The 14,009-nt window shown below is 39.0% G+C and overlaps 1 protein-coding gene across 1 annotated transcript; it reads left to right on the top strand.

Annotated features, from left to right (window-relative positions):
- Window positions 1-9,999: 9,999 nt before the first annotated feature.
- LOC144647814 (D-aspartate oxidase-like) lies at window positions 10,000-11,392 on the top strand. The gene is made up of 3 exons (XM_078507551.1): window positions 10,000-10,093; window positions 10,601-10,729; window positions 11,034-11,392. The coding sequence occupies exons 1-3, from the start codon at window positions 10,078-10,080 to the stop codon at window positions 11,390-11,392; spliced, it is 504 nt and encodes a 167-aa protein (XP_078363677.1). The 5' UTR covers window positions 10,000-10,077.
- The last annotated feature ends 2,617 nt before the right edge of the window (window positions 11,393-14,009 follow it).

The raw sequence follows: 14,009 nt of genomic DNA, 5'->3' as shown, positions 1-14,009 counted from the left end.
GTCAGAAATTTTAATTCCCGGGACGACATCCGATCACACTATACGAGTGGTATATAGTGACAAGGGGTGAAACTCTCAGCTTTCATTCGCTTTTTTCACAATCCCATAATACATCTTGTTTACCCCCAAATTTTTTGCATAAGCATTGTTTTCAATTTCTTTTGGGACGATTGTACGTCATAAAGAGAATTTGAAAACAATGATTCTGCACAAATTTTAGGGGGTAAACAAGATGTATTATGGGAACGGTGAAAACAGCGAATGGCAGAACCTTTCTGCCAGTTAAGGGTCACGGAAGTGAAATACCATCCTAAAACCGGAAGTAAAAATGTAACTTGCGGAAGAGACAGCAATTTATGAAAATGGCCTATTATCTTCCCAATTCGTCAAAATTAGTCTAAATATATCCCAAAAATTCTAAATCTCTTAAATCCTTGTATATAGTTTGCGCAAAGCTGTCAAAACAACTTCGGAGGCGGCCTTGAATTGAAGGAAATGTAAAGTTTAAAAAATTGAAAAAACTAGTCCATCATGCTAGTGTTTGTCGTACTTCTGGTCGGGTTTGACGGCCTTTGCGTGAAAATAAAGTGATGAAACTTGGCATGCTGCTTCTCATATCCATTCCCTAAGTTCTACAGGTCTAGGTTTGTCTTGATTTTACCTTGTGAAATTTGTCTTGATTGCCACGTTATGATTAGGTTTGTCTTGATTTTACCTTGTGAAATGTCCCACAGCGAAAACTGCATAAAACGAGCCCGATTTTGTTTGAGTAGGTGTGACTAGCTAGCCGTACTTCTTGTCGGGTTTGACGGCCTTTGCTTCGAGATAAAGTGATGAAACTTGGCATGCGGCTTCTCATATCCATTCCCTAAGTTCTAAAGGTCTAGGTTGGTCTTGATCTTACCTTGGGGTTCGGCAAAATTGAAATGTCCCACAGCGAAAACTGCGTAAAACGAACCCAGAGGCGGATCCAGGGAGGGGGCTGCAACCACCCCTTTGAGCAGCATTTGTTTTATTTGTTTGGCTCTTCATAAAAGTAATAGAACAAAATTGTTTCATACGTAGTTGTGTCACTTCACCGTGTCACCGTTTTTCAAGATTTTTCGTGTTTTTCAAGATTTTTCGCGTTTTTCAAGATTTTTTTCGCGTTTTCAAGATTTTTTCGCGTTTTCCAAAATTTTTTCGCGTTTTTCAAGATTTTTCACTTTGTTTTCAAGATTTTTCGTGTTTTTCAAGATTTCATGTCACTTTTCAAGATTTAATGTATTTTTTCAAGATATCATGTAACTTTTCAAGATTTTATGTATTTTTTCAAGATTTCATGTAACTTTTCAAGATTTTAACGCATGATACTCATCGTACACCGTAGAATTTACCTATAAGTCAATCTAGGACAAAATACTATTTATTAGAAAGAGTTCGGGGTAAGAGGAAATGAGAAGAAAAACAGTTATCTGCAAGGTAGGTTGATTACTGTAATGATTCGATTTAGCGCCCTCCTTCCAATAAGCGCCCCCATTCTAATAAGCGTCCCATTCTTATAAGCACCCCTATTCTAATAAGTGCCCCTATTGTGGATAGATGAACTCCTGACCGTTCACCGTACAGTTCATGTATATATTTACTGCTAAAATGAACAATTATTTTAAAAATAACTGAACTTTTAACAATTTCTAATTGTTACAGTTTCTGTTATTGTTAGATACATTTGGTTGTTTTTTTCAAAAAATTAAATAAGCGCCCTGTCTCGAATAATCGCCCTCCCTCGAGGTGTCAAAAGTAAATTAGCGCCCCGGGCGCTAAATCGAATCATAACGGTAGTCCTACTTTTCTCTGCAAGTGACATCGTTATAAAATCGGAAGATTGTTAAATGAGCCTGGGAGGACAAGTTTGTAAAACGACGAAAGCTGAAAGCAAATAGGCTAAAAACCTAAAAGAGAACATGATAAAAAGAATTGATAAAGCCTACTCCGAGTTCTAGTTCTAATTGCGTCGCCCAAGAAAGTACGTACTTTTAAGTATTACTGTAAAAAATTCAGACGCTTAAAATTCCGGACAGTTTTATTTCGGAAACTTCTACTGTCCGACATTAAAATCGTTGGGAGGTTTTTGCAAGTAATGTTAGCCAAAAAGGCGTGATTTTGCTTACAATAAGTGTGTACAGTCAGCTATGACAATAAATAAAAAAATCTTGCTTTCGAGTGTCGCGTTTTTACCTTTATAGTGGCCATTTTGAATTTTGTAATACTCGGTCTAGCAGGTTGGAGGTCTGGAATCGAAAAAGGTGTGGGGTCTGGGACGGTCAGAAATTTTAATTCCCGGGACGACATCCGATCACACTATACGAGTGGTATATAGTGACAAGGGGTGAAACTCTCAGCTTTCATTCGCTTTTTTTCACAATCCCATAATACATCTTGTTTACCCCCAAATTTTTTGCATAAGCATTGTTTTCAATTTCTTTTGGGACGATTGTACGTCATAAAGAGAATTTGAAAACAATGATTCTGCACAAATTTTAGGGGGTAAACAAGATGTATTATGGGAACGGTGAAAACAGCGAATGGCAGAACCTTTCTGCCAGTTAAGGTGGCTCGATCGGATTTTTTAGTGACAATACCTTTCAACTTTGAGCAACTTGTATGTCACCGTAAACAATCCAACTGAAAATCGATCAATACAGCTGTACTAAAGAAAGATGAAAGTTTCGAATGAGATACGTTTCGTCGAAATCGGAGTAACCATAGCAACATAATGACGTCACCACCCATTTTACACGAGACCGATTTTCTTCTAATAGAGGGATAATTTTGAAAAAAGGCTTCTAGACCTTGGACTTGACATAGTTTTCTCAAGGTCTGCGAAGTTTGAAGAATTTCTATGAGAGCGTTTTCGAGAAAATTTTGGATGAAGTTTTCAAGTGCTAAAATACAACGAAAACAAAGCAGTCTTAAAACATTATTGAGAAAACGTTCACAAGGCCCGATCAAGTAACATTTTGGCCTTAAGTGAATCTTGTACTATCTAATTACCTTGGGAGAAAATCTCAGAGAAATCGTTTCATTTGATTTCTTGAAACATCGGCTTGAATATCAACTGGTATGAAGTGTTATTGCGCTCTTTTATCGAAAAAGGGCCTTCGCTTACTAAAATGATCGGAAAATAAAAAGCGCTCGATAGAATTTTTTTAAACTCGGCAGTCAAAAAGAAGAATATATATGTAATGAAATGTCCGATTTTCAAAATAATTGAAACATTCTAAGGCAGTTAATTTAAAGCCTTAACTCAGGTAAACATTGCGCTGTTTTTCACCCTACATCGGATCGCTGCCTAATTATCTGTCTCTATTGTCTCAAGCCGCGTGCATTTGTAAATTCCAGTAGATCATGAATTACTAATTATTTATTACTGGAGATTTCTGTGACAATTTTGCCTTGGCCTTGAAACTGGTTAGGAGACTGAAGATAATACAAGTGCTTTACTAGCATATTCCTCGTTGTTAGTGTATTTTGGCTTGTTAAATTAGCTTGTTTCTGTGCAGTTTTCGGAAAACAAGCAGTTGTTATACATATTCAAGATGTGCTAAAATTTACAAATGCACGGGGCACGACACAATAGAGACTTATAATGAGGCAGCAATCCGATGTAGGGTGAAAAACAGCGCAATGTTTACCTGAGTTAAGGCTTTAAATTAACTGCCTTAGAATGTTTCAATTATTTTGAAAGTCGGACATTTCATTACATATATATTCTTCTCTTTGACTGCCGAATTTAAAAAAATTCTATCGAGCGCTTTTTATTTTCCGATCATTTTAGTAAGCGAAGGCCCTTTTTCGATAAAAGAGCGCAATAACACTTCATACCAGTTGATATTCAAGCCGATGTTTCAAGAAATCAAATGAAACGATTTCTCTGAGATTTTCTCCCAAGGTAATTAGATAGTACAAGATTCACTTAAGGCCAAAATGTTACTTGATCGGGCCTTGTGAACGTTTTCTCAATAATGTTTTAAGACTGCTTTGTTTTTGTTGTATTTTAGCACTTGAAAACTTCATCCAAAATTTTCTCGAAAACGCTCTCATAAAAATTCTTCAAACTTTGCAGACCTTGAGAAAACTATGTCAAGTCCAAGATCTAGAAGCCCTTTTTCAAAATTATCCCTCTATTAGAAGAAAATCGGTCTCGTGTAAAATAGGTGGTGACGTCATTATGTTGCTATAGTTACTCCGATTTCGATGAAACTTATCTCATTCGAAACTTTCATCTTTCTTTAGTACAGCTGTACTGATCGATTTTCAGTCGGATTGTTTACGGTGACATACAAGTTGCTCAAAGTTGAAAGGTATCGTCACTCAAAAATCCGATCGAGCCACCTTAAGGGTCACGGAAGTGAAATACCATCCTAAAACCGGAAGTAAAAATGTAACTTGCGGAAGAGACAGCAATTTATGAAAATGGCCTATTATCTTCCCAATTCGTCAAAATTAGTCTAAATATATCCCAAAAATTCTAAATCTCTTAAATCCTTGTATATAGTTTGCGCAAAGCTGTCAAAACAACTTCGGAGGCGGCCTTGAATTGAAGGAAATGTAAAGTTTAAAAAATTGAAAAAACTAGTCCATCATGCTAGTGTTTGTCGTACTTCTGGTCGGGTTTGACGGCCTTTGCGTGAAAATAAAGTGATGAAACTTGGCATGCTGCTTCTCATATCCATTCCCTAAGTTTTACAGGTCTAGGTTTGTCTTGATTTTACCTTGTGAAATTTGTCTTGATTGCCACGTTATGATTAGGTTTGTCTTGATTTTACCTTGTGAAATGTCCCACAGCGAAAACTGCATAAAACGAGCCCGATTTTGTTTGAGTAGGTGTGACTAGCTAGCCGTACTTCTTGTCGGGTTTGACGGCCTTTGCTTCGAGATAAAGTGATGAAACTTGGCATGCGGCTTCTCATATCCATTCCCTAAGTTCTAAAGGTCTAGGTTGGTCTTGATCTTACCTTGGGGTTCGGCAAAATTGAAATGTCCCACAGCGAAAACTGCGTAAAACGAACCCAGAGGCGGATCCAGGGAGGGGGCTGCAACCACCCCTTTGAGCAGCATTTGTTTTATTTGTTTGGCTCTTCATAAAAGTAATAGAACAAAATTGTTTCATACGTAGTTGTGTCACTTCCACTAATAATTGACTGATTGTCAAGTTAAGAAAGGATAGGGTATATTTCGCGACAGTTCAATATGAGCAACAACTAGAATACCATCGGTTTTCGAGCAATTCTTTAACAAAGTGCCTCTATCTTGAAAACTGAGTCAGTGCCGTGCCCTTCAGTTTTTTTTCCCAAATAAAATCAGACCTGTATAAAGATATAAAAGGTTGCAAATAAAACTTTTATGGCCGTGTACGTGGATACTGACCTGCAGCAGTACAAGCTAGAAGCCCAGCCCTGCTTCCAGAAATAGTGCAGGCAATGGGGTACGACACCTCCCGATTCGACATCACTGATCTGCTGGACTTTTTTCAGTCACTCGGAAATGCTCGCAAACTCCTACTGAGTGAGATTTGCACCCTTGGTAAGCTTATGCTTGTCATGCCAGCTACCAATGCCGTCAGCGAGCGCTCCTTCTCCGCCTTAAAGCGAGTCAAGACCTACTGACCTGCGTTCAACCAAGGGAGAGGGCAGGCTCAACCACCGCATGCTTCTGCATGTCCACAAGGAATTGGCAGATGTTATTGACGGTCGCCAATTTATTTGTGGGGGACAACCAGCGGAGCAAGCACCTGTTTGGGAAATTTTCAAAAAATGACCTGCCTATGAAGTCTATGTTTGCCTCTAAGGCAACTCAGACAGTTTAATAACTACGAACTTACTAAGATGACTCTGAAAGGTAAAACATTTGCTGGTTTCAAGATACAGAGACAGTCGGTTTTCTATTTTGTAATTGACGTTGCAAGTGTTATACTCTCTTCAATGTGCATTGGTTTGCTGAGACGGTGTACGAAATAAAAAATTCGCGATATGCGTGAATCACAAATAGCTCTTGGAGAATGCTGGAAATAGCATTTCCAAGCCTCTAGATTTCAAAATTTTCTAGGGGGGTCCCAAATCCCCCCTAGCGGCCCGCGCCTCCGGCGCTCGCGTCCCCCTCCACTTATTTTATTCTTGCTACGGCACTGTGAGTGGTGGGTAAATCGTTTCTTTAGTTTCCGAAGATGGCATTCCAAGCAATCTTCTGCTAGCACTTGATGTCTGTGACGAGAATGCTTTTCCAAACATCCATCGTCTTCTCCTCATCGTATGCACCCTACCAGTCAGTAGTGCGAAAGCTAAGTGGTCTTTTTCGCTCATGAAACTGTCTAAAGAGCGCTTCTCATATCTCGTTGTTATTGCTATGCATTACTCTCAGAGATTCGAGGTAGACGAGATATGCGAGGGCTTTGTACATTGTTCGATTAACAAGGCATATTATAAAACGACTTATAACTATCGTTTTTACTACTTTTAATTTATGCGTTATTCATTTTGGTTTTCTTGTTGAAAAGGTAACCTCCAGATTTTACTTCATGCCTTCACAAACGCCTTTCGAGTCTTAGAAATGCTGGAAGTGGCGTTTTAGAGGGTAAAATCGGAACAATTTTTCCGGGGGGTCATGCCCCCGGACCCCCCTAGGAGATCACGCCTGTGGTGCACGCTATCCACGCACTTAATGTCGAAACCTATTAAAAGTGTACAACCCCCCCCCCCCCTTTTCAGGAGTTCCTGGATCCGTTAAGTAATCAAAAATCAATTTAAGGTATCAAAGCAAAATTGATAAGAATCTTAAAGCCAAAGACTGACATTGTATAAGGACATGTTCTTTTGGCTCAATTAATGCATTTTAGGTCTTGTTTTACACTGAAAACTCGCATAAGAGATCAGTTTGCTACTTGGCTATTGAAAGGTAAATGCGACACGAATTAACTAATCAGTTAAAGCTCATTTTCTTTAATGATGAATACCCAAAAACTTAACTCGAGAAATGGTCAAAAAATGTACGTGATTCGTGATTGAGAACCCCCTCTACCACCCTGTGGAAAGAGGACATACTCGAACATACGTTTTAGTAAAGTCAAGTGAATAAACAAAACAAAGCAAAATTATGCAAAAACTCGGAAAGATTAATGATCACGTAAATTTAATTTCAAGAACGGGACTGCAGCATCTTCATGAAGGTCTACCTCTCGCAACTTACGTCGCTCGTTTTTAGCGACTCCGTCCCTCACCTGGTCGCTCACTGGCCGGGTTGCTTTGCGGACTCGAACTCGCTTCACTGTGGCAAGTCTAGATCTTTGCGAGGATAAACTTTAGAAACGGCAAAACATTTTACCATTTGAGCCCAGCTGCTTTTTTATATGTTTGGGCCGAGAGCCCAAGCATAAAGAATGACATGAGAATGATCAACTTTTAAGAATGAAAGGATACCGAAAGAATTTCTCACCTCTGTCAATACAAACGCCTGCCGCGAGTCTTAAACACTTATCTCGATATTTTTTTGAATTTCTTTCTTTGATGCCGCATATCATCTAGTAAATCTCCTCCAGAAGTGGACTGATAAAGACTTTTCTCCGTTCAAGTAGTTTGTGCCTGGTAAATCGGGGTATTGCCGGGCTAAGGCTTACTTACTTAGGCCCATCGCTCCAGGTGGAGCATAGGCCATTGACAACATCTTGCCAAGCGAAACCCATAACTTTAGCTCTGCTTCCGTGTCGCGACGCCAGCTGTTTTTGGGGCGACTTCTCCTTCTCTTTCCCTGGGGGTTCCAAGTCAGGGACTGACGAGTGATGATGCTTGGTTCTTTCCGCAGGGTATGGCCGGGTATGGTATTGCCGGGCTAAGGCTTACTTACTTAGGCCCATCGCTCCAGGTTGAGCATAGGCCATTGACAACAGCTCGCCAGCGAGCTCGACCTTGGGCTTTCCGCACAACATCTTGCCAAGCGAAACCCATAAGTTTAGCTCTGCTTCCGTGTCGCGACGCCAGCTGTTTTTGGGGCGACTTCTCCTTCTCTTTCCCTGGGGGTTCCAAGTCAGGGACTGGCGAGTGATGATGCTTGGTTCTTTCCGCAGGGTATGGCGGGATAAGGCTTACTTGTCAAAAATCGCGGACAAATTTGTAGATATGTTCGTACGAGTTCCTAAACAAACTTCGTCTCTTTGTGAAATGACAGCACCACTCAGGAAGTCCAATATTCTTTACTTGAAAATGAAAATTTTCTTACTTCTCTGCGAGTTAATTATCGCAAACCTTTTTGGAATGTGTTGGAATATCAGTTCTTGTCCAAATTTTTTTTTCTTAGTTCAAGTTTTTGTCCAAATAAAAACCTATCTCTAAGATGTAAAAGACTAGCATCTCTCACAGTCAACCATTTGGTAAACCCATTATTTTTTTTATCAGATAGACTTAGTTACTCTGGAGTGTTACAAGCAAATGAGAGGATTTCAACATTCTTTTTTATTGATAAGGGAGAAAGGTTTGTACTTTATATAATACCCTTAGCAACGTTTTGCAGATGTTGGACATTCTCGTCCCCATAGCCCTTTCGTTTCTCTTAGCCGGCTTGGCACGAGAAAACGGAGGGCTCTGGGGACATAGGATTTTTGAATTAATTCGAATTTTTTTGATTGGCTGTTTGGAACAAAGAATTCCTAAATGGAAGTCGTAAACGTAACGACTCTCTCATACATTCTTTCGAAACGTCATGACTGCATACATAAAGACCGGAAGTCCTAGAATCTAGGACTGGAAATCCTGTGTCCCCAGAGCCCTTTGTTTCCTCGTGCCAAGGCCCAGCCGGCTAAGAGAAACGAAAGGGCTATGGGGACGAGAATGGATGTTGGACTGATCACCTGGGCCCCAAGGAGGAGGGGGGCAGGGTGGGGTGGCAGTGCGCTCGGATTCCCATGGAAAAACGTAACAGGGAGGGGTACCCAAAGCTGAGAGTTAACACCAAATGTGACCAATATCATAAATTATAACCTTTCCCTAAGGAAAATTATTTCAATTTGATGTCCATTTTAAAAGCTGTCAAACAACTGATGATACCGAGTCACTGAACGTATAGTATACTTTCAAACCAGGAGCCCTTCAAACTTACTGACATATATGATTGGCTTCTTGAAATGCTGACATATTACCCTCCTTTAAACGATTGATAACTTGGCTTGTGCATGGGCATTATTATATTATTGGCTGCCTTTAATTTACTCTATATCAAATAAAGTATGTATGTCTACACTGATTTGACAAAAGGTGGACTCCGCGAACCGTGCTTGAAGGCCGACGTTAAGCCAGTCCCACAATAAAAAATTGAGGGGGGGGGGGGGGTGGGGCTGGGCAACGTCTTGGAAGGTTGTGCCGGGTAGCTGCGTAGTAGGGCTAGCAGCACTAGGGAGCCCAGGGTCAGGGGTTGAATTGCTGCCTTTCTAGGGGGGTGGGCATAGTGGTGTTTTTGTGTCATTTCCACCAGACCTAGCCAGACACAGCAAGGTCATGGTATTTTAATGAGTATTTTCTTGTGACTGTCAGGCAGCTGCAGCCCTGTGGCAGCTTGGCTGTCACCGGGCTGGACTAGGCACTCTGCTCGGCCCCCCTGGTCCTGGTCTAGCCAGGGGACTTCAGGGGGAGGGAGGGTGGCTGTTGGTGAATTTCAAGCCTCTTTTTCAGTCGGCCTGGCACCTTTTGTTGAAACAAGTTAGATGTGTATGTATGTTCATTTATAGTTTGTTTAGAACTTTAGAACTAACATGAGCCACATGTCACCTCTTTTTAACAATTGATAGGCATTATAAATTGCCTTCAGCTTGATCTTTTAAAAGATGCGAAAAAAAAAGAACTTGACCAATATGTTTACAATCGAGCTCACATTAGTTAATAACTGATTTATTGCTTTTGTGGACAGCGCACAAGAAAAGGGGCAAACTTCATACAAGGTGCCATCAGAGGATTGCTGACAGAGCAAGCTGGTGCACTTAAGATGACGTATGGTGTTTAGTTTATTGTCAACTGTTCTGGGTTGGGCTCCATAGAGTTAGCAGGAGATCAAGGAATGTACCCTGTAAGAGGTTTGTAATGTGCAATGCATTTCACCAGCACTTTTTGTGCTTTAGTCGTTTTCCACGTAAAGTATAAATTCATTTGCCATTGGTCTTGTTGTGATTGATTTTGATTAATTTTTCACTGACGTGCAAATTCCACACTCAAGGCTGCTCTTGCCAAGTTAATTACATGATACCATTAAGCCCTACAAAGTCATAACTTACTGGGTTCTTACATTTTTCCCGCCATAATATTGAGGGGGGGGGGGAGAGGGGGTACAAATAGTTTTTCACTGGGAAGCTCTGCCCAAGTTCCAAACCCTTAGCCTTTCATGTACCCGAAAAGGCAACCCGTTTATATTCCTTCCATAGAAAATGGCACCCTTTTCACATACCCACAGAAGGGTCACTGCATTTTTTTAATGTTTCACTTAATTACCCCTTCAGACAGAGCCGCCCCATAGAGTATAGTACTATTATGGGAATACTCCCCGGGCCGTTATAGTGCCTGTAATCTTTTCATTCTGTTGAAAGGTTCTCTCCTGATGGTACAAAACGATGGCAGTCTGTTTCCCAAGATTGACTTTTGTGTTGAAGGGGATCATACTAGCTTTGGTCTTGACGAGAAAGGACAGGAGATTCACGGCACTACATATCTTTTCCCTAGAGCCTTTGTAGAGGTACACATAGGATCCTGATTTATTATCAAACGTAACTGCTCATTACAACAGGAATGGCGCTTCTCCAGCGAAGTCTTCTTATACCTGCAGACATTGGAAACATATTGAAACGTTTATTTTGTAGTAAAATATGACGTTAACGATTTTTAAAGTTAAAACAGCTCGGCCAACTACAGGGAGCTTCACTAAACAGCAACAGCAATAACAATGCAGCTCTATTTTAAAACATATAATTTAAATTAAAAAAAATTCTATTTTAATTAGTTCCTAACATTTCCTTTTCATACATACAGGTGAAGACAGGTTGATGCTTGGTTCTTTTTATCAGCCAAATCGAGGTGACCTTAATCTAACTGTTTCTGCTCCATATGTCCAGTCTATGCTGAGACAGTGCAAGGAACTCTGTCCACGCCTTGAAGTACTAAAAAACAGTGATGTCCAGGTCACTGTTGGCATTCGCCCTGCAAGGAAACATGGCATTCGAATTGAGCAAGATCCTTATGAGCCAAGCATTTTTCACGACTATGGTCATTATAGATGGGGAATGACATTATGTTGGGGCGCTGCAAGAGATATTACTTATCTCATCAACAATGCAGCGACCAGAATTACCAGTCCTGAAGCCAAACATTTGTCGAAACTTTAACTCCAAACTTGATTTGAAAAATATTTATTAACTTTATTATAAATTAATCCAGCAGGGTTTAGACGTATATTTTTGGTTATTTGAGGTCAAATTTTTTATTGATTGAAAATTGCCGGGAAAATCGCCAAGTATCGTGTAAATGGCATTATTTTATTTCTGTATTATGAACTGTTTCATTTCATCACGAAAGAGCGCGCACAACTTTGTGCACTTGCGAGACACTAAGCCCAGAGGGCTTTTGATTACATTTCCCGACACCATATTGGAATAGTAACCGTGCAGACATGAAAGCGAGGATAGAGTTGACTCGTGTTTGAGCGTGAAGAGAGGTTATGTATCAGTCAATTCCAAAACCGCCCGTGGCCTCCCGGGCAAACACCTTTTTTAAATAATTTTGGTCAAATTTCCCACTATGCTGACAGCTTACATGGTTAAATGCCCCACCGGTTAGGGCTTCAAAGAGGGTCAAATCCCCTCACACTTTCCAGATTTTAAAGAGGAAAGAAAGAAAATGGTGATGTTACTTTTGCTCCATGTAGCTTGAAAACGTTTTTTCAAGCTTACCTATATTAAACAAACATTAGAATAAAATCTCTTGTGACAATGAATCAACACAGCAATAAAAGGCAAAAGGCTATCAAGCAAAACAGAGGTGGAATCGTGAAATGACAGGTGTTCTGTTAACATTTGTGTTGTACTGAGTGAATGGATTATGAAACCAGGACAAAACTCTTTAGTATGTGACCACTGACTAATGTTTTACGATGGTCAAATGCCCGACCCGGTGGGCGAAGTTTTGTGTCAAATGCCCCACCATATGCAGTTAACCTCAAGTCAAATGCACAGGGTATGCCTGGGGGGGGGGGGGGGATGGGCGGTCTTGGAATTGACTGACACATTACAGTGAGATTTGGCAATTAGCTCGTCTTTTTTCGCGTTTTTGGGGAAACGAGCGTAAGTTTCAATTCCAATAATGCTCCTTCGTTATCTTCTAAGATGTAAGGAAAATATTGGACCACTTTTGGTTGTAAAAAAGGCGAGGGAGCTTCTCACGGATCATCACTTTTTTCGGTTTCACAAGGACATCCAAAGAATAAATCCAACGTGTAATCTGATAAAAATTCAGCATGGTGAGGACAATTTCTTCATCTTTAAAGCAACTGTTCTTTGCTCGGATCATTACAGCAAAGGAGATATTCACAAAACTCCTGATAAAACTTCAGCATGGTGAGGACAATTTCTTCTTCTTTAAAGCAACTGTTCTTTGCTTGGATCATTACAGCAAAGGAGATATTCACAAATCTCCTGAGAAAGCCTGTTGGATTTAAGAAAGGTTTTTAATATGCAATGTTTCCAAAACTTTTGTTTACTTGTTTCTAATCACTGTCTGAAGTTGTCTTTTAAGTTGTTTTTTATAACTATAACTTTTCCTAAAAGCAACTCTTTGTTAATAATCAATTTCTTACTTTGTCATTCTTTTAAAATTCAATCTACAAGGAAGCCCGCTGCGCTAATTGTATTCTATGTAGTTCTTAATGTAAGTTCTTAGCTTGTATTTTATCTGTATATATTGAAAATATTTTATCTTGTATTTTAACTTGTTTATATTGTAAATAGTTTAACCAATTTTAACATTTATTAGGATATTTCGATTTTGTTATTTTTCTTTTACTTTAAAGTGTCCCCATTTAGTGGTTTTATTATTGCTATTTTAGTTTTTGACACTCAAATAAAGGTTTTATTATTATTATTATTATTATTATTATTATTATTATTATTATTATTATTATTATTATAATATTTTACATCAAATAATGCTATACTGTTGACAAGTTTTCAGCGTAAGAAATATCCCAAATCAGGAATTATTTTCAATTTTGCAAACTGTTTTTAAATTTTTATTTCCGAGTCAGGTAGTTTTTTTTTTGTATTTTAAAAGAATGACAAAGTAAGAAATTGATTATTAACAAAGAGTTGCTTTTAGGAAAAGTTATAGTTATAAGCTTAGTAGAATAAGGTTTTAATATTATCTCATAGGTGAAAAGCTATCCCAGTAAACATGGATTGTGATACAATCTACAAGGAAGCCCGCAATTAAAAAAAGGCCTTTAGAAACATCTACCGGTACTCAAGAAAATATAATAAAAAACAAAGGGAAAACCTTTTTTACCATGTATCAGCAGTAATTGTATTATTGCACCTTTTATCACTTGAATGGCAAGCAAAGTATTTATGGTTCAATCTCATAACAGCCAGGGTAGTTGTCCCTCAGTGACAGCCCAGCATAAATTATTTACCATAAAAATTTAGAAATTAACAAAGCTCCTTGAATTCAACTCTCTTAACCCCATAAATTAGCAACACATATATTCTCAACTTATTGGTCTCTATGCATTTGTCTAGTTGAAAGAATTTGCTTGACATTCATGTGTTTGTATTGACTAAGTGAAATTTTGAGGCTGATCATTCTTGGACAGTAAAGGGCTAACCACTTATGGGTCTTTAACATTGAAACCAAAAAATGTCAATACTTAAATAATATTTCTAAATGTTTTTTTTTTTAAATCTGAAACGGGGAGCTATCTACATCTAGGTCCTACATGTAGCATTGAAGATA

Source organism: Oculina patagonica, chromosome 1, assembly GCF_052425735.1.
Source record: "Oculina patagonica isolate OP01 chromosome 1, crgOcupat, whole genome shotgun sequence".
Classification (NCBI taxonomy): Eukaryota; Metazoa; Cnidaria; class Anthozoa; order Scleractinia; family Oculinidae; genus Oculina; species Oculina patagonica.
The sequence above is the reverse complement of the archived record's forward strand: the minus strand, read 5'-3'. Positions and strand labels throughout refer to the sequence as shown.